General features: G+C 47.4%; 1 protein-coding gene across 1 annotated transcript in view; it reads right to left on the bottom strand.

Annotated features, from left to right (window-relative positions):
* CACNA2D3 (calcium voltage-gated channel auxiliary subunit alpha2delta 3) overlaps window positions 1–14792 on the bottom strand; it is an 832322-nt gene extending 817530 nt beyond the window's left edge. The window contains exons 1-2 of the mRNA XM_082346809.1: window positions 14376–14792; window positions 13628–13709 (exon numbers count right to left, since the gene is read on the bottom strand). Of these exons, the coding sequence (XP_082202935.1) occupies window positions 13628–13709; window positions 14376–14497 (204 nt within the window). The 5' untranslated portion in view covers window positions 14498–14792. The remainder of the gene's footprint in view (window positions 1–13627; window positions 13710–14375) is intronic.
* Between the last annotated feature and the right edge of the window lie 9147 nt (window positions 14793–23939).

Consider the following 23939-nt stretch of genomic DNA (forward strand, 5'->3'; position numbering starts at 1 on the left):
CCTAATTGCCTTTGCCGAGTTGCCGCCCCCAGGTTGATGGTGGCGGCTGCAGCGGCCCCATCAGTCTCGCTTGGTGCTCCTCGCACGCCCGCCCGGCACTGCGGTGCTCCCGCCACAGCTGCTCAGCTTGGCGCTGCGGAGGCGCTGGGACCCCTCTGCCAGGCTCGGAGGCTTCGGAGTGGGGAGACTCGGCTGTGTTTTCAGGGTGTTGATGAGATGGGCTGGGATGCTCCCCAAGGCGAGGAGAGGGGTCGTGGGCTGGGAGAAACGAGGACCAGCTGGCTCGGATGTCTGGCAGTCCCTGCTGGCACCAAGCAGGCTATGGGCAAAGGACCCACCCGCAGGGCTTCAGAGCTGGATTGCTGAAGCTGGAAGGCGGCCCCGACGTTTTGCAGCATCTATACCTGATAATAGGGGCTCATAAAACCCAGCACTGGAGGGTAGAGGGAGAAAGGAATGTGAAGGACCTAGTTTTGGCCTGTGCACAAGAGTGTTATTCCCATCACCAGTGTGTGAACACCAGGAAAAGGCTCCTTTGTTTATCCATACATTCATGCATTCCACAAACAGCCCTTGAAGCCCACCCCAAAGGTAGCTCTGTGCTAAATGCCAAAGGAGGACCCTCTCCCATCAGAAAGAACAAGCCTGCCCTCGGGGAATTTCAGCTCTGGCTCACCTGCCTCCTTCTCCACACCCACCACCCCCACTGAAAGAGATAAGCGTCCTCAGGATATCACACTTCCCCAGAATGGCCTGGGCACGGACAGATCTGCCAGACTCATACCATGCAAAATAAAACTGACCCTGTGGGTCCAAGGGCTATAGCCTTCAAGCTAGCTGTCAATCATGCAGAAAAACAAACTGTGGCTGTCCTGAGGGAAAAAAAGGAAAAGGAAGCACCAACAAATATCCAGGAAAGACAGACAAAGAGTGGGGATAACAAAAAACGAGGAGCTAAAATTTACTGGGCACTTTCCAGACATCCAGTTCTGTGCTAAGACTGTTACCGCATGTTGACAAAGCTAATCCTCACCATGACCCCATTTCACAGATAAGGAACCTGAGGCCCGGAAGTGAAACTAACTAGAGCCAAGCTGGATCTCAAAGTCAGATCTGTCTTGTACCAGGGTCCCAGAGCCCAAGCTGGCTCTTTCACACAATCATCCATTACCATGATGGGAAATACACAAAGGGAAATTTAGCCAAATTCAATGAGATTCTCAGAAAGGCTTCTTAAAAGTCAGACCTAATGAGGGGAGGCCTGGCTGACCCTCAAAGGAAATCAAAAAACAAGCAGCATCGTTTTATTATAATAAAAGGGAAAACTATAGAAACCTAGAGGGCATACAGGGCCCGCCCCCCCTCATTCCAGCTCTTGCTCCTTTTTAATTCTGTATTAGGAAAGCAAATGACAATGCACCAAAAGCTAAGAATTCCACTGGGGAAAGGATTAAGGGCAGAGAAGTTTCCACCAACCAACCTGATAAGCCAACAGCAGGCTAAGATCAAAGCATGGGGAACATGCTGGTCCTGGGAATAACCAAATGTCCCTCCTCAGACCCCACCCCAGCCCAGGCAGCTGAACAGGATTCACAAGACCCAGGTTCCAAGCCTGCCTTTGTCACTTGGAGCTGAGTAGCCTTGGGCCAAGATATATTCTCTGTCTTTGTTTCTGCATCTCTAAAATAGAGATGATGACAGAACCAAACTCAGGATTGTTTGTGAGAAATTAAATGAAACAATGCAAATAAAGCACATGGCACAACATGCAAACAAAGTACCTGCATCATTATTATGATTACTTCCTAAGAAGACCTTTTGGGGCTCAGTGGTGGGCGGCTCTAGTGGAGGGCTGTAAATAAGACCTCCGGGTGGCCTGATATTCTCTCCCCCCATGCACAAACTACTGTCTTCAGCAGCCAACCTGCCCTGATATGTGGGAGAGCTCCTGGGGAATAATAATAATAATAACAACCACAACAGCAGCAGCAGCCCACCTTTTCTAAACACTTCCTCTGAGCCACTTATTACCAAGCATTCTGTGTGTATCTTCTCATTTGCATCCCTCAACTCCACTCTAGAAGTTAGTACCATTGTGCCCATTTGACAGATAAGAACACTGAGGTTCAGCAACTGACTTGTCAGGGTCATGAAACTAGTCAGCAGTAGCACTGGATTCTACCCTGGAGAGGCCTGTCTCAGATCCAGACTCTTACCTCTACACAGTTCTACCTTCCCAAGACCAACTGCCTCCTTTTAAAGTAAAATTTTAAAAACCAATAATCCTCTAATTTCTTTCTCAGTTTATATGTTTTTCATATCACTCATAGGGCATTTGTGCATTTGTTTCGTGACAAAAAACTGAAAATCTTGCTGTTTAAGTAGGAAGTTTAGCTATAGTTCCATAATTCTGAAACTCCTGTTCTGGAAAATGTGTATTGTTGGCTTTTTTCAAAATTTTAGTGAGCTGTCAGACTTCCCTGGCGGCGCAGTGGTTAAGAATCCACCTGCCAATGCAGGGGACACAGGTTCGAGCCCTGGTCTGGGAAGATCCCACATGCTGCGGAGCAACTAAGCCCGTGCGCCACAACTACTGAGCCTGCACTCTAGAGCCCACGAGCCACAACTACTGAGCCCACGTGCTGCAACTACTGAAGCCCACGCGCCTAGAGCCCGCGCTCTGCAACAAGAGAAGCCACCGCAATGAGAAGCCTGCGCACCGCAATGAAGAGTAGCCCCCGCTCGCCACAACTAGAGAAAGCCCGCGCACAGCAACGAAGACCCATTGCAGCCAAAAATAAATTTTAAAAAAATAATAATAAGATTAGTGAGCTGTGAGCCCTTTCCTGGGAGGATTACATCTTACTTCAGGGTGACCAGATGACTCCTGATGTTCTGAAATACTGGAACTTGGCTACAGACCCTGGGATTTTAAAGTAGTTACTAGTTTTTAACAAAGGGAAACAGTCCATGTATATCAAAACACACACACACACACACACACACACACACACACACACACACACACACACACACACACACCCCTTTTACTGGTTGCCTGACAGTGATTCCCTCAAGGTGTGCCCTCAAAAGCATAGCTTTCTGACAGGGGCCCAGGCCAAAACCGAGAAGAAAGAACATTCAAACTTGAGCTTTACCATCCCAGAAGCCAAACGATCACCATTTATGTCAGTGGGGCAAAAAGCTATGCTCGTTGAGCTGTTTGTACATGATGCAGCATATTGTGCTAATAGAAATTTCACTGATAATGGAAACTGGTAGGAGGCTAGGAGGAAAGCCATATGTTATAACTCGTGGCCAAAGACTACCTACCTCCAGTGGATTTACTGCTTCCCCCACCTATTGTTCTTTTTATACTATTTTTCCGCCTCTGTATCAACAAGGCACAATGGAAAAGGCATTTCAGATGGCGCAGGTACAAAGAGCCAAACGCCTGCCTGGTATTTCTCTCACCTTGCTTTGCAAATTACAGTACAGCATGATAGCAAGAACAAACGTGAATCCCACAACTGCCCCACCTGTACTGTACGAGGGACAAGATGGGAAGAATTAGGGAAAGAAAGCAAAAACAAAAAAATACCTTCATGGGGACATAATAAATGCTTCTGTTTGCCATTGTGCCTCTGTCACATTAAATGTGTGTGACATATACTGCCTTAATCTTATGAACTCACTGTGGGATCAAAGTGACTAAAATTCCAGGAGTTTCTCTTGCTCTTCATTAATAATGAAGCAGACACTATAAACAAGAGAGTAGCCAGAGAACTAAGGCTTCCCGTGTGCCACGTATTGTTCTGAACTACTTCATCTGTGTTCTCTCACTTAGCCCTCTCCAAAGCCCTATGACACAGGAGCTTTTATTATTAGGTCCATTCTGTACTAATAGAATGAGTAAACCACGGCCCAGGTAGGTAAAATTAGTGACTTGCAGAGTGGAGTTCAACTCCAAAGCCCATGCTCTTTTTAAACATCTCTTTTCAGCTGTGCATGGCTCACTGTAATAGAAATCTAGATCCTTCTAAAACAGACAGGCTCTTTCCTGGGAGCCAAGAGTTATGGAGGAGGAAATGCAGGGTCAAGTTTATAGCATGGGAGGTTCTAGACTTGGGGGTATTCCAAGGGCCAATTATACCTTTGATTCCATTTTAATGCAAAACACTAAAGTCTCAAGAAAATGCATCAAACCATCAAGTGTAAAAGGCACACCCTCACGAGCCAAACTTAGGGACCTGAGCAAACAGATGAAGAGCACGTTTGACTTTCGGAGGAAAATGTGAGGGGAAATGCTCCCTGCTTTTTGCAGATCAGCCGAGTCCTCTTGTCTAAGCCGAGACTGAATCCTGCTCAGGAGTTTCGCAAGGTTGTTCTCTTCCTTGGCAGCCCTGCCTTCCAGGCTGAGCAGAGGTATAAGGTACCTGACACCCACACCTCTCCACTGCCAGCCAGGGCTCCTCCAGTCAACCTGCCCACTCTCCCTTAGGAACCATTCCTGTCCCATCATGGCTCCAAGCCCCCTTGGAGCGGGAGGGAAGTCCTTCCCTGCCTCATAGGGGCCGAACACCCACAAAGCCTTCGCTGCCAAGAGAACACCTCTTGAAACCCCACCTGAGGACAGCACACCTGGGGGAAAGAAACCAGAGATGGTGCTAGCACCCCACCCACCTGGCCCTTCTCATCCTGCTGAGGTCCTGACTGAAGCTGGTGCTCAGGTGGGAGTAGCTCACACGGGTGACTCACGCTGCAGAGAAAAGTCAAAGGCTTGGGGGTCAAAACGCTCCAGTCTGAGTCCAGCCCTACCAGGTGGCAAGCGCACCACCTCCCTGAGCTGCAAGCCCCGCCTGTAGGAGGTAGATAACCTGGGCCATCTCCCAGTGCAACTAAGGACCACAGCAGATGCCTTGCGTTATCTACTTTAATATGAAGAATGCTTGGCTCATTAATCACTCCCCCCACAAGTCCACTGCCTCCCTGTCCAGTCCCAGTGAACAGTCTGTTCACCTGAGCTGGTTATGATCTTGGTGGATGTTGAGAAGCCACCAGTGCAGACCCTGTAGTTTCATAACAGTCCCAGGTACAAGTGGTTCTTCGGTGATTTTCTTAACTATTTGCCCCAAGTGGAGCAACCAAAGCTTTTGCACATTGACTTTCATAACTGATGTCTCAGTGACTTTCACTGCTGACTATATGGTTTATGCATAAACAATGGCTAAAAGTTATGCAACTACAATAGCATCATCTCCCCCAGAGTCAGTACCAATGTCTACACAAAGAGGGGCGGCACGTGTCACTCATTCAACATCTTTAAGGAGATCACAGAGGACTGCAGATGCTCAAAGGCCAAAACACAACAACAGGCTGTGCCAAGGAAGCTCTGAAGAGGAGGTGCGCGGGGCCAGCAGGAAGGGCCACGTAACCCAGGATGCCCTTCAGTGCCTCCCATGACTTGGTGGCTGACGGCAGTCCCCATGCGCTGCTGCACCTCCCTGCCACCTGACTGGGGGAAAGGACACGCTGCCAGTGAGGTGCCTCATCCCCTGTCTGGTCTCCAGCACCACTCCCCCAGGAAGCTGTTAGGAGAAGTCTAGAGTCCTCCAAACCTAGAGGGAAGAATTCTCATGGAGGAAATGCCTGGAGAGCACCAGGTGTCCGCGGCTGGCTTCTGGACGCACTCCCACAGTGAGGGGATCGCTGGGTCCGCCGTCTCTCCTGCGGCTTCAGGCCTCACTCCGAGCACTGGGGACCCTCGGCCCTTCCTCAGCTGACCCACCACCTGCACAGCAGGGTGAGCCAAGGAGGGGGTAACAGGAAGACCCTGAGGAGGTTCTTCAACCCCGATTCCTCATGTGGGCATCGCCCTGACGCTTGGGGGAAGGGAGCTGACCTCTAGGAGAAGAGTGAAGGTCTAGGCAGAGGCTGGGTCCACTGCAGCCTCCTCCTGCTCCGAAGTACCTGATTCCCCAGGCTCCTCCCTGTCAGGTGCCAGGTGGGACCACCTTCCTACGTGCCAGCACTCGGGCCCACTCGCTCATTCAAGTCTATGGAGCCAGCCCCACAGATGCTCAGTGAAGGTTACCTTAAGAGCTTGTCTTTGTCTCACGCCACCAATAATGACCTCCACAGCTCGATGGCAGGAAGCTTCTACATGCCAGGTACTATGCTAAGTGCTTTGCGTATTTTATTTCATTTCACCTTCACCACAGCCTGTAAGGTAGAAGGCACTGGTCTCCTCTCACACTGGAGGGTGCAGGTTCAGAAGTGTCACGCCGCAGATCTGGGACTCAATGCCAAGTCCATCGGACTCCAAACCCTGTCCTCTCAGCTGTTTTCCCAGGCTTTGATTGTTTCCGAAGTAATTCCCCAGATGTTATCTCATTTAATCCTCCCAAACACCCGTGAGGTAGGGAAACAGAGGTATTATTCACATTGTTTTCAAACTAGAACTGAGATGGAAAAAGGTCACACAAAGATGAGGGACCAGGCAAGCGGACTCCAGAAGCCCAGGTTGGTCACCTGGGGGAGGCTGCTTAACTTCTGTAATCCTCAACTTCTAAATATGAAAAATGGGGTGAATGGTAGTTCCTGACTCATCAGGTAGTACAGAGAATTCAGTGGGATGACATATGTAAAGTACTTATCATGGTACCTGGAACTTGGATACTCCAGAGTGAATGCTACATGTTTTTACTATTAGATTAGACCATTTGCCCAAGGCCATTCGGGAAATGCCTACAGAAAAGATAAGAAGACAAACACCAGGGCTCCTAGGCTCCTAGGCCAGTGACCTTTTTCTTTGCTTTAACAACACTGCATCTCCCAAGATGTGTCTCTGAAAATGTTCCAAGCTCTGCAGTTATCATGATGATGAAGCAAGATGGGCAAAGGATGCCTCCCCAACTGACTGTGGCCAGAACATTGAAATAAAATGAGAGAAAGCAATTATACTCCAATAAAGATGTTAAAAAAAAATAAAAATTAAATAAAAAATAAAATGAGAGGATGAGCTACCCAGCAGGGAAAAGAGAAAGCCGAAATGAGCACGGCCCATCCTTCAGGGGACTCCACCCAGGCCCAACGGGCCCCGTGCTCCCTGTGATGCTCTGCTATCATCATCTTGAAATTCTTCAGAATTTTTTAACAAAGGGTCCCCGTTTTGCTTTCGCACTGGGCCCCACAAATTATGTAGCTGCTCCTGGTCTCAGCAGACCCTCTGCTGCAGCTGCTTATAAAATCTCAGAAGCCGGACAAACCGAGCTTGGTGGACTGGGTCATTTGGCTCTGTCCTAGCACCCTGGTTCACTCCCTTAAGCCACTCTCGCTAGCAGCACAAGAGGACAAGAACAACCTTCCCCGTTAGCAGGCAGCACCTGGTGCATTCTGTGATGAGCAGCATTCATTTCTACTGGCATACGCATGCAGGCACAAACTTAATAAGTATAACGGTAATGACATGTGCAAGCCCAAAATACCGACTGGCAGTTGCTTCACCTAAAATGGATAACCAGAGGTCTGGTTTGTGAACCCACAGCCATTTGCAGCTCTGCCCAACTTGTCTGTCCAGATCGTTTACATGGATAACAGCTCTTTTAACCTTGGGAGAGTATTGTTTTCCAATATCGGGTGCCAAGATAAATACTTGGCAGTGCACAAAGTGACAAAAGAGCCATCTATTTCTTGTCAAGAGATAATGCTCTCCTTCCCAATATGGCCTTGAAATGCCCATTAATAGTTTGACTCTTGAGTTGTTTATTTCCATAATCTTGATCTGGGGTAACCGAGAAGCTCTGCAACATACAACCGTAATACACCTTAAAAATGTAATGCCTTATTTAAACAGCCTTGGAATGAGCACACAATGAGTGTTGTTCAAAGCAAATGGAAATTAAAATGTTTACCATTTATTGAAGACATCCTGGACCCTTTTCAAAGTTGTGCCTGTAAAATAACTTTCTTCTGAAAAGCAGACATGCTGGCTATGCAAAGAGAAATCCCCTAAAACACATCAGCTGTACAGATCTGCCTCATCTGCTGAGGGTGAGCTGTGGTCCAGGCTGGACTGTGTCAGAGAGGGGTCTCTGAGGCTGACTGTGCACTTCAGGAACGATCACCTCAGTTTGCTGGTCAGTAAATACTCAGGAAAATCAAGCATCTTCCTCTTCCTCTGCATCACTTTCTTCTCATGAAGGAGAAGCTCACTTTTGTTTAATGGACCAAAGAGGGCTGATGAAGATTCTATCGATATTGCCAGGAGCCTGACATGAGGAACTTTTCCTCTTGTTCCATGATACACAAAAGCATCACTGCAGCCACTGAAGATGAAGCATAGGCCATTATGTCTCTTGTATAAAAATTACATTAAAAGAGGAGTCAGGGTCGGGGGAGGGAGAATCTCATATACTAATTCATAGGCTGGCATTTATAACATCTATTTCCTTTTTTCTCAGTCTCAGCCACAGCAAACCTCTAAGTCCGATCTGAGTGTCCCAGGGAACACGCAATCTGCGAAAAGTCTCTGTCTAGAAGACACTGTGGGTCTCAACACGCACTGTGACTGCAAAAGACGGGGGGACCCCCAATATAAATGCCACTCACTTCCGACAGAGGATGTGTATTTGGATAAAGAAAAAGCCTAGTTGTTGGTATCTGTAATGACAGATCTGGATTAATGACAGACCGGAAACAAAGGATCCTTGTGAGAATGTACGCCTCTTTCGATAAGCCCAATATACCAAGTCATTTATTGCTCCACGTATGTGGGAGCACTAAACACCTAGGCGAGGATTGATCAAAGACTGAAAAGCCTAAAACCCCAAACCTGACTTCCACAAATATGTGATCCAAACTGCAGGACAATGGGACATCTTGCAGGGCCACAGGTACTTGGGGTAATGGTTTCACATTTCTTTCACTTTTGTTCATCATGATACACGGCTATGTCTTCATCACAACTAGAAACGTTATTTGTGCTTGCCCTTGCCTGACAGACTTTATAATTATTAGGTGGTTTGGTACTCATGTGTTTGCCTAAATGCACACTGGTATTAGAATATATAAGATAAAGTAAAATAAAACCCTCCTGAGATCACTTGAGTAATTGATCAAAATTAATAACCACATTGGAATTAAAAGTCTGAAATTTGCCTCCAACAAGAAAACCATGCCTATGTTTTCATCTCCCTTAAATTTGACTAGCATTTGTAAATCGGAGCAACTCAGGCTGCAGCAGTTCCTAATGAGAGAAAAAGCAAAGCAGAAACATTTCTGTCAGAAAAGAAACTTTGAGAAAAAGAAGGAAAGAAAAAAATGAACAAAAGAGGCTCAGACAAAAACTTAGCAAAGCCATACAAAAAGAACTTTATCTGGTCCTCAAGTGACCAAGCATGAGTGTACAAATGCAATAAGATATATATGTGTGGGTAAGATGCACGAAATGAATTCTAACTGGTTTATCTTGCTCTGCTGATGTCCTGGTGACTGGGCTAATGAGACCAATGAACTGCCCAGAAAGATTGAAAACTGTCATTTCCGAGATTCCAAGACTTTGAAAAATAATCTGCCAGGGAAAAGTACAGTAATTGAAGTGGTGCCGTGAATTAAAACACTGGCAGCACAGGTTGAATGCACTAATCTCGTGGGATGACAAATAACCGTGTTTATTCAACAAAAATGTTCAGCCTAGTAGCGCCTCCCCAGTAAAAGCAATCCATAGAGTGTCAGGCTTCCTACAGGCAGCACAGCACTGCTACCCAGTTCCTGATAAATGAATACTCCTATTTAATTATTTAAAAGACTATCAATTTCCACATTGATAAAAAGTCATAATTATCAAAATGGCTTAAAAGAACCAACCTTTTACTTTGCTGACTCTGTCCTGTGGAAAGAGACATCACATTCATGTATTAAAGCCGCTCTCTCAATAAATAGTTGATAACGCAAAAACCTGGTTATGCATTCCAAGGAGAGCACGTTTGATAAGTGCTGCATGAGGCATCCAAAGTAAATGTCAATTCTTTTCTAGCATTAATGGCAGAGACACACAGTACCTGTATTTCCGCTGTGTATTTATCATCACGATTCTGGAAAATATAATTGGAACCCTTCATTCCCATGAACATGCATTCCCTGAATGCAGAACTAAACAGAATGACAAACCCAGCTCCTACCAAATTCTCCCTAAGAAGGATGAAATGAGAATCATGCCAGTTTAATACCTTTTATTGTGAATGTTAGGGGTGTGGAGCCCATGAGTTTAACAGCCTAGATTACTGGACCTACTAGAATGCTTCTCACTGAATCCCAAAATAGAGAGGTAATGAAACTATGCCTCCCCAAAAGAAGCCACACAAAGCGCATTCTTTGGGGAAAATGAAGCAAGATAGAGGCAGCTGAATACTGGCATGAATATGTCAAATAGGAAAGTTAATTAAAAGTTGAAGTGAATGGAAACCCCTGCAGTATCTGCCAGCTAAGAAGGCAGGACACAGGCAGAAAGCCACACTCCAGTGCTTCGCTTTCAGGGGCCCGCTGTCCTATAACAACTAAAGCCTCTCAAGATCGACTCCAACTCCAATATACAAGTCCTACGTTCTTCCATTCTGTACTGGAAACACAAAACTTTGCCAAAATGTGGACTACAGCATTTTATACAATCAAAAATATCCTCTTTATAAGGAACAGATTGCTATTCCTGTGCTCAGCAAAGAAAAAAAATAGGAAAAGTCTGGCACTGGATACCAAATATATTATCATAAGCTAAAGTAATGAAAGCCATGGTATTAAACAAAGAAACAACTGATGAAATCTTCTCCTTTCTAAAGCCATGGCAGTGAGGTACATTGTTAAATAGCTATATTTACATTGAGGAAATCAGTGATAATACTGCTACCTCGAATTATATTACCTAATAAAAACCTGTTACCAAAATGGCAGTTTTCCCAGTCTCCAAACACTTTAAAATTGGTGGCCAATTACTATTTAACTTATATTAACAATTACTATTTTGTAGAGTGTTTGCCTTAGTGCAAAAATTACTAAACTCCCATTCTAAAAATGAACATCCCGCATCAATTCACAAAATAAAGTGTCAATTAGAAAAACTACATAGAGTACATAAACTTGTACAGTGGTATACAATATACCTTACTTAACTGAAAATCAAGTTTAAATGTCCATGCCTTAAAAGTATGATTACAGACTCTTACGCAACACCATTGAGTCCCCTTACTACAGTGTTAATGCATGTATCAACCAAGTTTTCTAACTCATTTCGAGAGTATCTTAATTGTCAAGGATGCAGTGATGTGATGGAAGGGTGCATAGAGTTTTGACTCAGAGGAGTAATTCCTCATGCAAATGGCCAGAAACTTGAAAATAAGCAAGAGAAAGGCAACTGTCTCCTTGCTTTTCCAAATCATGTTATGCCTCCCCCAACTCTGAGCACCTCACATCCTTTCTCATTCATACTCTGAGCTCTCGAAGTCAATTTTCTTTGCTGATTATAAAAATACAATCATATTTGGGGGCAATGGACCAAGACAGCCAAAAGGTACCTCCCCAAGTTGTCTAACATGCCCTGCCCCATCATTCATGGAAGTCCTTGCCTAGCAAGCCAAAGCCATGGGTATCGCAGGACTCCATGGCCAGGTGACTGCAATCCAAATGCAAGAGCAAATGCCCACCCCAGAACCTAACGCCCACCAACACCTCACCTTCCCTATGCATCAGATTACAAAATGCCAGGCAACAGCAAGAAATGGTAACAAAGCCACAAACAGCTGGAAATAATTACCCAATTGTCAAGCTGCAAACATGACAAAAGCAAATCGAGGCTTGTGAATACAGTATCAGAACGGATGCTGATAAGGTAAGAGAAGCATTTTAGCTTTTTCCAATTTGCTATTATAGAGTAGCCAATAATATGGTTGATGGGATTTTGTGCAGTGTGTGTGTGTGTGTGTGTGTGTGTTGTGTGTTAACTTCGGAGAGAAGGATGAAATATATTTCACGTGCTCCTACAAAATGCGAGATACGAGATATGTAAGCACAGCCCCTCGGCAAAAAAAAAGTTCACAGGCTCTCAAGGGTTACTTTCAGAGTTGTTACAACTAAACTACAACGTGCAGATGAAAAATATTTCTTTAAAGTTATACAAAATGTTCTCTTCTTTAAAAGCATAAGCAAAATACACAGGCAATGCAATAGGCCAGAACTCTTCACATAAAACATCTGACACACAGGCAAAATGCCAAAGCTGAGTACAGACTGGTCCAGATTAAAAGAACACTAGCAAAAAAGGCAACTCCTAAAAACTGAGAGGCAGGTCACAGGTATGTAAATTATCACTGACCATAAAGGCACATCATAACCTCAAGTTTTTATCAACTGCCTACAATTCAATGAACTCCGTCCCCAAATAACAGAGTTGTGATAACAATCTTTCCATGGTTTCAGAGAATATGGCTATTGGCAATTTTTAAGCCAGGCTAACCTCTGTCATTCCATTGTGGGCTGATGCTTCATTACGATATTTGGATTTCATGTGACAAACTGTTTCATATGATGTCCCCAAAAACGCTACTCTCTAAAGCAGAATGCCATAAATAAAATACGTACTTGGTTACCAGGCAGCATGCATGACACATATGTTACATTGGCCCAAAAAGCACATTTTAAAATACTTAAAAGTTAACTTAACAATTTAAGCTTTTTGTACCCATTTTCAGAGAATTATCCCCTAAAGGCCAATTTTATTTTCTATCTTTGAGAGAATTCTTGGATTAATCCTGTTGATTTGTTAACTTGAAATTCTTTTAACGCCTCTAATCTCTCCTCCCCAGCCCATTTTTTCCCTTTTTTTTCTTGGAGGGGAGGGCGAAAGACCATATATCTCACAATGTAATTTTAAGCATAATGCTGCCTGTTTGAATTAAAATTGATGCAGCTTCTGATAAAAGCCTAATAATCAATTCTGCATTCTCATTACTCTCCAGAATATATGGATGCAGACCAATTTCTTAAGTTTGTGGACTACTCTCATAGGTTATTACCAGCAGTGCAGCTGAGTGGAAAGATAACCACATTCATTCTCCTTATCTGTAATGATGTAATGCATCCCAGCCCTGAGTCTAGATGATTGGGGAATAATGGGATTGTACAACTGCGGGGATGACAAACAATAGTGCAGCATCTTTCTCTGATATACTGAACCCCAGCCTCCAACGCAGGCAAGGTGAAAGACATCATAACAGGCACTGATTCTGCCCCTTGGATGAAGTTAGCGTTTTTTGGCCAGAGGAGCATCTGCTCTCACACTGAAACAGCAATACCGACACTGAGAGGAGAGCCATGCAAAAACACTCAGTTTCCGAGCCCCAGCCAGGACAGTGCCAGTGAGTATCCTGCTTTTCTTTGTGTTTAGAATCAAGTGTCATCTAAAAATAACCGGTTGGTAGGGAGAAGTCACTGCACAGTACATTGCCAAGAAACGGAGGATCAGAGACACCTCTGATAACTGATGCTGCTCGGGGTTCACGTTTGTTTGGAAAACTAAATCTGCCTCCATTTTCTGTGCTGGAAAAATCATCGCTTCCTGCCACCACAGAAACCTTACCTTCTGCAGAAGCTGGGAGCCGGAGTACTTAGCGGCAATAGATTTTATCTCTCCCCCAAAAGCAGAGGCCCAGAGCTTCACCCTACAGGGAGAAAGGGCACAGGAACAAATGTAACACCGTGTCACAGTCAACACGCACGCATACGCACACACGGGGCTGTGGCTGAAGGAGCCAGGCGGTATAACATTGGAGAAAAAAAAAAAAGACAGAAAAAGCGCCTTGGTAGAAACTGCCAGCACCAAACTGCAGAGCGCAGCGCGGGAGGGGGCCTGAGGGGGGTCACATAGTTCAAAACGCGCAAAGTGTCCCAGGCTCTCCGGAAAGATCACTGAATTTTATTTGAATAATTGCCTGAGAACTTGACCACCCAAACTGAGCATCACCTGGCAAAGATTAGTCGAAAGAAATCCACCCATCCCCCCCTCCCCAAAAAGAAGTGAGATGGCAAGGTAGCAAAGAAGGGGTAAATAAACGGCCCATGGAAGTTGCATGCGGTAAACAGGCTTCAAAGTTGGTGCTGTCGCCGGCGGTGAGCCTCTCCAGGTCTCACTCGCAGCCCGGGGAGGGGGCGAGGGGATCCCACCCCAGTCTCGCCGCCCCACGCGGGTCCCCGCCGGCAGGTGCTAAAGGCGAGGCCGACGCCCGCGGCAGGTCCTGCCGGCCGCACCTGCAGGAGCCCAAACTTGGGCACAGAGAGTCGCGGGCGGCAGGGTACCCTCCCCGGGCGGCGCAGGACCTGGTACTTACACGGAGAGCGGGATCTGCTGCTCCGAGCGCACCACGTCCCCCAGCGCGGCATAGAGAAGCGCGGCGGTCAGGAGCGCCGAGGCCCCCCGGGACGCGCGCCGCTGCGAGCCCGGCCCGGCCATGCTGGGCTCCCTCAGACGCGCCGGCGGCGGCGACGAGAGCGGCCGCGGGGAGCTGCGCCGAGCGGGCGGTGGGCGAGCGCGCTGGGTTGCCTGCTCCACGCCGCCCCGCCTGCCTCTCGCGCGCCGGGCGCACTTGGGGAGCAGAAAAAGGAGCGGGGCGGGGAGGGCGGAGAGGAGGAGGGAAGGGAGAGAGGTGGAGAGGGAGACAGGCGGGGGAGGAAGCAGGGAGACGCGCCTTTCGCAGCGGCGGCCGCCCGGCCCCGCCTCGGCGGCTCAAGGAGTCCGGCCGGCCGCGGCGGGAGGGCGGGAGGCGCCGCGCGGGCGGAGACTTGCAAACTCCAGTGTCCTTGGCCGCGGCTGAGCGCGCCCTGCCCCACCCGGCCCACTGCGGCCGCCGAGTTCTTTACAACTCCGCAGTCCGCCGCCGCGGGCGCCACTCTCGTGCTGACCCCGGGCTGGACCCCGCAACCCCCAGCCCCGAGCTGGTTGGGAGGCGGGGCGCAGGCGGGAGGCTAGGGCCCGGCCGGGTAACAGGCGGCGGCGGGTCGGGTCCTGCGGAGACAGAGGTGGCGCGACCCCCGGCCCCGCCGCGCAGTTTCCCGGAGGGCAAGGGGTGCAGGGAAGGGGCCAAAGTCTGAGGAAGGGGCCGGGGCTCGCGGCGGCGGACTGGGTCGGGTGGGGCGGAGTGCGGTGGGGATGAGAGTGGGGCTCGGCTGTCTGGCGCGGGCGCTCTGCGTGGCCGCCCGCGGCTGCTCCTCCGGCCGCAGCGCCGACCAGGGAAGGCGCGGAGGGCGGCGCTGCCGGCGCGGCGCTGGCGCACGAGCGCGGGGCTCCCGGTTTCGGGCCGCAGCGGGGCCTCCCTGGCGCGCCTGAACCCGGGCCGGGCTGCCGAGCAGCTCGCGCTCTGGCCCGCTAGGGCCCGGGGTCCGCGCGACTGCGGCGAGTTGCGGGGTCTGGAGGGGAAGCACTGCTGCTCCAAGTCTATCCTGACTGGCGGACTCCCTGGATTTCGGGAGTAAGAGAGTCCTCTGAGGCTCGGGGGCCCACCCGCTCCCCACTCGGACCCCCACCCGCTGGGCAGGAGGCGCGGTCGAGCGGCTAGCCTAGGCGGGGGCGAGGAGGAAGGAAGTCGGGGAAGCCCTAGGCGTCCGGGGAACCAGGCTTCGCCGCAGCCTCTCTCGCCGCCGTCCTCAGCCCGGGACCCGGCTTCGGAGCCCCGGCCTCTGCGAGAGGTCTGGGTGTGCCTGGGAACTTTGTGGGGCCCTCGCGCCGACCGGCAGTAAAGACCGACCCGGGCAAGGCTGAGTCATCCTTGACCCGCCGAGCGCAACTCGACTGACCCCCGGCAAGCCGCGCGCTCCTGATGCCGCGGGGTCTCCCGGGGCGTCCGCCGCCTGGGTTCGCCTGGTTTGTATGACTCCCCTACAAGGGCTTTGGGACCTTCCCCGTCACCAGCCTTCTGCCTCAACGCCCTCAGCTTTCAGGGGAGAGAGCAAGGGTGGGCTCCAGTTTCCTTCTGGTGCTTTCGGGCGAGAATCTAGGCCGGCTCTCCTGCCCTGCGTCCCTGCAAAAAGTTACCCCAGCAGATGTGGGGCTAGATCTCAGAGTTGCCTGAGCTGGGAGAAGGACCGCCCAGGGGCCCTTGGTGATTTTGCTGAGTGCGGGGAGAGCCCGGGCTCCAGTGGGCGGGTCGTGTTCCCACCTCGGGGCGCAGCTCTGGAAACAGGCCCCACCCGGGAAGCGCCAGGTGCTTCCCGCCCACGGGCAGCATCTACAATCTCCATGGATGACTAACCGGTTATAATGAATTCTCCGCTTCTGTGCACACCTTCCATCTATGGAAGCTAGCTGTTCCAAACGGAGACAAGCGCGGCCTGACCCCAGGGCAAAGGGTCCGGATGGCTTTGCCGCTCAAATTGGGGGCTGGGAGAAAAATAATTTTCCTGTCAGACCCCAGGAGCCTTCTTTTTAAATGAATGAATAAGTGTGTGAGTGAGTGAAAGCATACTAGTCCTTATCTGTAAGCCTACAATCCACTACCAATGTAATATCTATATGATAATGGCCTTCATGCGTTCCCTCCTTCATCCAGTGAATAACTGTCGAGCGTCTTTGTGACAGGACCGTAGGGTGTGCGGGAGACACACTGGTGAACAAATCAGACACCTGCCCTCAAGGAGTTTATACACTATCAAGGGAGACAGGCTTTACTCCAAAAGCCATAATGATAAATGCATAATTGTAAACTTTGACAAGAGGTCAACTATAGTATGCATGAAGAAAAATTACCTGTAATGTCCATATTATTGTTATGCCTATTAACTGATGAGAAAATTGAGGCACAGCAAAATAATACAGCTTAGTCATATATAAACAACCACTTGACTGCTGGACTATATTGAGGACCACTTGGGCATCAAGATCATGACGACATTTTATGATGAAGTCATTATTCTCTGCCAGCCTTATGCAGGTGAACATCACAGGCATTTTGGGGCAACTGGAGAGGAACCAGGAGAGGAGCCCTGGCACAGGGAATCAGCCCCAGAAAATCACAGCACCTTGAGCATTTATAACTTATACATGGACCATCTTAAACAGAGCATTATGCACAACACATTTAAGAAAGATCCCACTAAACACTTCCTACTCTCTCAAAAATAAAAAATATTTTAACTATCTGATATTAATAAAATCAGAGCTCAAAGTGTCACAGATTTGAAGTCCTATCGGTTACTAACTCTATCATCCTTTCCAGAATCACAAAAATCAGTGCTGAAAGGGATCTCTCAGCTTTCTAGTGCCATACTCTTTTTTAACAGAAGGGGCTCAGAAAGGTTTAGCCAGTTGTCCAAAGACACCCAACCACTTAAAGGAGGGTCTCCAAACCAAAGCAGGGGGTTCGTACAGCCACATCAGGACAAGGGACCAAGAAAGCCTTCGATTTGCCAAGTGCAGCCCCAGGCATCTGGTCCTGCTTGCCATTTTCACCCAAAAGCCCATATTTCAACACCCAGCTCTCAATGAAGCATTGAATCCAGCCAATGAACATTTCATTGGCAGACCTGCAGACTCTGTCCCATCAGCTGAGGATATTGCACTTGTTCTGCCACAACAATGAGCTGCTGGAGGGGTTTGAGCAGAAGTGAAACATGATGAAACAGAGGTGAGTGTTTTAGAAATGCTCACCTGGTCCTGGTCTAAGGAATGGGTTCTAGAGGAGACCCCAAAGCAGCCATTCTCAGAGCAGGAGAGGGCATTGCCCCTGGGGGCAAAATGAATCATTGGGACTTCTCTCTTTGACACAACGACTTGGAATCCTACTGGCTTTTCATGGATGGGAGGAGGACAGTCCCACACAAAGGAGAATCATCCTGTGTCCCACTGGACTTTCAAAGGACCCACTGGACATTCAGGTAGGAGAAAAATCTGCTTATAATCACCTGAACCTAGAACTTAAACCCATTTCATACATAAGTACAAAGGAGTTTTTGCATGGTTTTAATAAACACTGAATTTTCCAGGAATGCAACCACAGTGTAAATAAAGAGAAAGTTGTCTTCTGTTTTGTTCAGAACCTTACCAAAAGGTTTTGTTTGCTTGTTTGTTTGGTGTTTTACCATTTTGGAAAATCACTTCTCCAACTGCAGCTGTGCTCATGGATCCTGAGTCACCAACAGAGCACCTCTGTATCAGTCTGCATTTGGGGGTGTGGCATTCCTAGTTTGTCTGCTTACAGGCACAAGTACACAAGCACTTCACATAGTGAAATGCTTCTTATTTTATTATAAATTACTTTTATTTATCTTTGAGATTACCAGATGAAGCATCATATTGATTTTTTGGTTTTAATTCTGACTTTGAGTAGGTTATATTGTCTCAGAATTTCATATCAGAATGGTAATGGGGGGTGAATATCTATTGCTCTATATTAGAAACACCAGTGAAAGGCTGTGATGTTGCTGGTGGGGATAAAAAATGGTTCACCCTGAAGGAGCAAAATGACAAATGCTTTAACCTTTGACCCAGCAATCCCTCTTCTGGAAATTTATCTTACAGTTGCTAAATGATGTACATGTGCAGTTATTCATTACCGCATTATCTCTAAGAGCAGAAGACCGGAAGCAACCCAACTGACTATCAGTACATAATTGGTTAAAGAAACTGGTGCATCCACACAATGGAATATTATGCAGCTATTTAAAAAATGAGGATGATTTCTATATATGGATGTGAAAAGATCTCTAGAGGGACTTCCCTGGTGGCACACTGGTTAAGAGTCCGCCTGCCAATGCAGGGGACACGGGTTCGATCCCTGGTCCAGGAAGATCCCACATGCCACGGAGCAACTAAGCCCGTGTGCCACAACTACTGAGCCACTGCTCTAAAGCCCGCGCGCCTAGAGCCCGTGCTCCACAACAAGAGAAACCACCACAATGAGAAGCCCATGTACCGTAACGAAGAGTAGCCCCCACTCGCCACAACTAGAGAAAGCCCGTGCACTGCAAGGAAGACCCAACGCAGCCAAAAATAAAATTAATTAATTAAAATAAAATAAAAAAGATTCCTAGAGTATATTTTTTTTAAATTTTTTTAAAGCACGGTACATAGCAGGGTATATGGCACGTTGCCTTTTTTATTTATTTATTTATTTATTTATTTATTTATTTATTTATTTTTGGCTGCATTGGGTCTTCATTGCTGTGCACAGGCTTTCTCTAGTTGCAGTGAGCGGGGTCTACTCTGCATTGCGGTGCACTCATTGCAGTGACTTCTCTTGTTGTGGAGCATGGGCTCTAGGCGCACAGGCTTCAGTAGTTGTGGCACGTGGGCTCAGTAGTTGTGGCTCACAGACTCTAGAGCGCAGGCTCAGTAGTTGTGGCGCACGGGCTTAGTTGCTCCATGGCATGTGGGATCTTCCCGGACCAGGGATAGAACCTGTGTCCCCTGCATTGGCAGGAGGATTCTTAACCACTGCGCCACCAGGGAAGCCCCACATTGCCTTTCTGTAAGAAAGGGGGAAAATAAGATTACATATTTTTATTTGCTTAAGAAAACAATGGAAGATACACAGAAAACTACTAATAGTTACTCCCTGTTGGGAGATTAGGAGGAACAAAGTAGATGGGGATGGGATTCAGAGTGACACTTCACAATATCTATCATTTTAAATCATTTTGATTTTTGAGCCTTGTTAACCTATTACTTATTCAAAACAATAAGAAGGCAAATGTTCATAGCTCTTGGAACAGTTCAGACACTGGGGCCAGAGCTGGAGTGAAGGGAGTGGTCATTGGGATGAAATGTGCAAGACACTTAGAGTCCTAGATCCCCTACAGAGGTGGTTCTCAAGCCCTCAGAGGTTCTGATTCAGTAGGTTCAAGTTGGGTCAAGAGATGGAGGGGCATCTGTGTTTCTAATAAGCCCCTCAGAGAATTCTGATGCTGGTGGCCATGAACCACTGTGGGCAAGCATGCAGTTTCTTTTACATGAAATGTAGTGTAAAGCCTGGTGGCATTATGGACTTTGGGTTCAAACAAACATACATTCAAGTCATGGCTCACCCTCACATCAGCCGTGAGAATTGGGCAAGTTACCCAACCTTTCTGAGCCACACTTTTTCAACCACAAAAGATGGATAACAACAGGACCAGAGAGCAGATATCACACAGACATAAAGAGGGTGCAATGGGACGATGCAGCTAATAATTCAACAAATGTTCATTACTGCTTCCATTCTGCAAATACAGCAAGATTTCCACACCTGGGCTATTGCCCTGGCTCACTTTGCCTTGGAGTGCCAAAGCTTCCTGCTTCACCATCACCATGCACACACATACACACACACGCACAGAACCCACCTCTCCATCCCCACCACACTGCCCAGCCCACACTGCTCTACCCCATCCTCCATAAAGACATCCCTTCCCCTCGCCCCTCTCAAATACATTCCTTTTTCTTCCTATGGTAGCTAGAGCCATCTTTTCAAAGACAAAAATCAGACCATAGTCATTCCCCTGCTCAAAATCCTCCAGTGGGTTTCTGTTTCCAATTAAAATACAGGCTCCTTACCAAGGCACCCAAGGCCCTTGACTCCCGCCCCCCGCCCCGCCGCAGCCTCATTTCCATCTCTCTCCCCTTTGCTCACTGTGCTCCAGCCAGTCTCCTTGGAGTTCCCATCAAACGCTGAGCTCCTTCCCACATTTGGGCCTTTGCATATGCTGTGCCCTCTGTCTGGATGACTGTTTCTCACCGTATTCAGGTCCCTGCTCAAATGTTTCCTTCGTGGGGAGAACTTCCCTGACCCACCCCCAAACCCCAGTAAGGGAGAAACACATACACACACACCCATCCACACACATACCCCCATACTCACACACTCATACACCTCTGTGCTCTTATCTTGCTTCAGTTTTCTTCCTAGCAGTTATCACTACTGATAGAGTGATTTACTTGTTTACACCGTGTCTCCCCCATTGGATGGGATGTGCCCATCTTCATCATTGAGACTATAATGACTTCAGCAAGGCCTTTGATATTGGGTGGGGGGGGGTCGATAAACATCAACTAAATGGCTAGAACAGGTGTCAGCTTGAAATTCCTTTCTCCCAAGTTCCTGCCTGTTTCCGTCTTCCTCAGGCTCTAGCATCCATCTCACACAAGACAGAGCCTTTTAATAGGCACTAGATTTGCCAAGAAGGAGAGAATCAGGGAAACTGTTCTTCTGGGGAGAAATGCTCAGTCACATCTCTGTGGGAGGATGCTGGTTGGAAGAAGAAAAGAAAGAGAGACAAGGAAGACTTCTCAAAAGTTTAAAAACATGATGAGAATGGCTCACTGAATGCTGGGGGTTTTTTTTGGCTACGTTGGGTCTTTGTTGCTGCACGTGGACTTTCTCTAGTTGCGGTGAGCAGGGGCTACTCTTCGTTGCAGTGTGTGGGCTTCTCATTGCGGTGGCTTCTCTTGTTGCGGAGCACGGACTCTAGGCACTTGGGCTCTAGAGCGCAGGCTCAGTAGTTGTGGCACGCGGGCTTAGTTGCTCCGCGGCATGTGGGATCTTCCCGGACCAGGGCTCGAACCCATGTCCCCTGCATTAGCATTCAGATTCTCAACCACTGCGCCACCAGGGAAGCCCTGAATGCTGTTTTTTAAGCTACCAGAGGAAAGAAATTTACTTGTCATCTTCAGAATTCTATTTATTGTACAATGGTGACATTATTTCCAGGTCCTCAGTGGTGTTCAGGGTGCAGGCTTGTGCCAAGGAGACCACTGTGAGCCAGAAGTGTTCCACTCTTAGAAGATATATTCTGGTCTTTGGAGATGTCTGAAATGCAGCCCTTGGAAAAGATAGCCCTGAAGACAGGGTCAGGTTCACTGTGCCCAACCTCCTTGCATGGAGCAGGCATTAAGGCAGCTTCAGCTGAATTGCACCAAACTAGATGACCCTTTCAAACATTTCTGAATCTTCCACTGGACTGAAAAGAGCTCTTGAATTCCCAACACAGGAAAAGGCAATGGGTGGGCATGTGGGTACTTTACCCACCACATGTGGGCATGTGGGTGGGCTAGATGTGTCCCCTCTATCTAAGAGCTGTCCCCACCTCTGAGAAGGTTGTCCTTGGTGAGTGGCACAGGCCTATCCCAGAAGAAGGAACCGGAAGGAGCAGCTGGCCCTGGAGCAGCTCATCCAAGCCTAGAGATGTTAGAGGCGGCCGGCCCCCTACTACTCAGGCGTGCGGACTGAGTGTGCCAGGCTGTGTGCTCCCCCAGCCCTCCCCTGTCCACCCCCAAACCCACGCTGGGAACCCCCACAACTTTTTTTCATGGAAAGCAGGGTAAATGTGTATTTAAATGATTTAAATGATTCAGTGATTTTTTTTTCACTTTTTTTTTTACATCTTTATTGGAGTATAATTGCTTTACAATGGTGTGTTAGTTTCTGCTGTATAACAAAGTGAATCAGCTATACATATACATATATCCCCATATCTCTTCCCTCTTGCGTCTCCCTCCCTCCCTCCTTATCCCACCCCTCTAGATGGTCACAAAGCACCGAGCTGATCTCCCTGTGCTATGCGGCTGCTTCCCACTAGATTCAGTGATTTTTTAATTGAAGTATAGTTGATTTACAGTGTTGCGTTACCCCACAACTTTTTATCGAATACGTGATTCTCTGTGTGTCTATGTGAGTATACATTATATATATTGTAAATATATATATAATTATACACTCATATTGAGACGTTCTGCACATATATACATTATACATTATGACCATATATATATATACACATATGTATATTATACACGTACCCACACATGTGTATGTATATGTGTGCAGAATATCGCGATATGACTGTATGAGTGTGTGTGGGCAGGTGTGCGAGTCTGTGTATGTGACTGTGTGAGTGCCTGCACGCGTATGTGATTGTATACGTGAGTATATAGATGTGATGTTTTGTGCATGTCTGTGACTGTGCGTATGTGTGCCTGTGAGTAATCATAACATTGCAGTTATCTGGTCTGCAAAAAGCAATCAGTCCTAGGGCAAGGCAGGTCTGGCACTCAGTTGAGGAGATTCCTTTAAACCAGCTCTACCTTGGTCCTTGGAGAACAGTGGCCTCACACCCACACTCACACACACGGTGACACAGCTTCCCAGCAACCACTCTCCAGGCAAGAGAAGAATGCTCGTGTGAAACGAGAAGCCCTTAAATGAACAGTTGCAACATATGCCAAGCCTACTATTCTGGTTTTGTTTTACATTCAAAACATCAAGCCAAGTGGAGAAAGAGAAGAAAGTGTTCACACATAGCACACCTTCTAGTTATCTGAATCTAAAGTTGCCTGTTTTCGTAGAGGGCAGACTGCCTTCTGGAGGTTAGAGATGTAAGAAAATGTCTTTCCAGAATTGAACTCATTTCTTTGGGAAAATCTTAAAAACAAGATTTCTAAGTGTCCATCAAAGAGAACTGGTTAAATTAATCACAGTTTATCACATAATGGAATTTCATAAAGCCATTAAAAAAGGATAAGGTGACTTCTGTGTACTGACATGCCCACGTGCCAAGTGAAAGTGTTAACTGGAAAAAAACAACAGGTTGTAGAACAATATGTGTAGTATAAACCCATTTCTGTTTTTTTTTAAATGTAGCTATAGGTATAGGTATAGGTGTAAGTATAGGTATGGCTGTATCATACTGTATATCTTCTGAGTGTGTAAGCATGGAACAAACCAGAGAGTCACATGCTAAACTATCAATGCTGGGTACCTCTAGAAGAAATGGTTGGGAAGTTGAAGTGAAACATTTCACTTTTTACTTTCAGCATTTTGGCATTGTTTGAGTCCTTGCAAAAAGCATGGAGAGTAAAAGTATGAGCTGGAGAGTACAGACAGTTAAGTGGAGTATGTCTGGAGGTATTAGCAAGGCAACATCCGAAC

This window comes from Balaenoptera borealis (assembly GCF_965194805.1).
Source record: "Balaenoptera borealis genome assembly, chromosome: 12".
In the NCBI taxonomy this organism is placed as follows: Eukaryota; Metazoa; Chordata; class Mammalia; order Artiodactyla; family Balaenopteridae; genus Balaenoptera; species Balaenoptera borealis.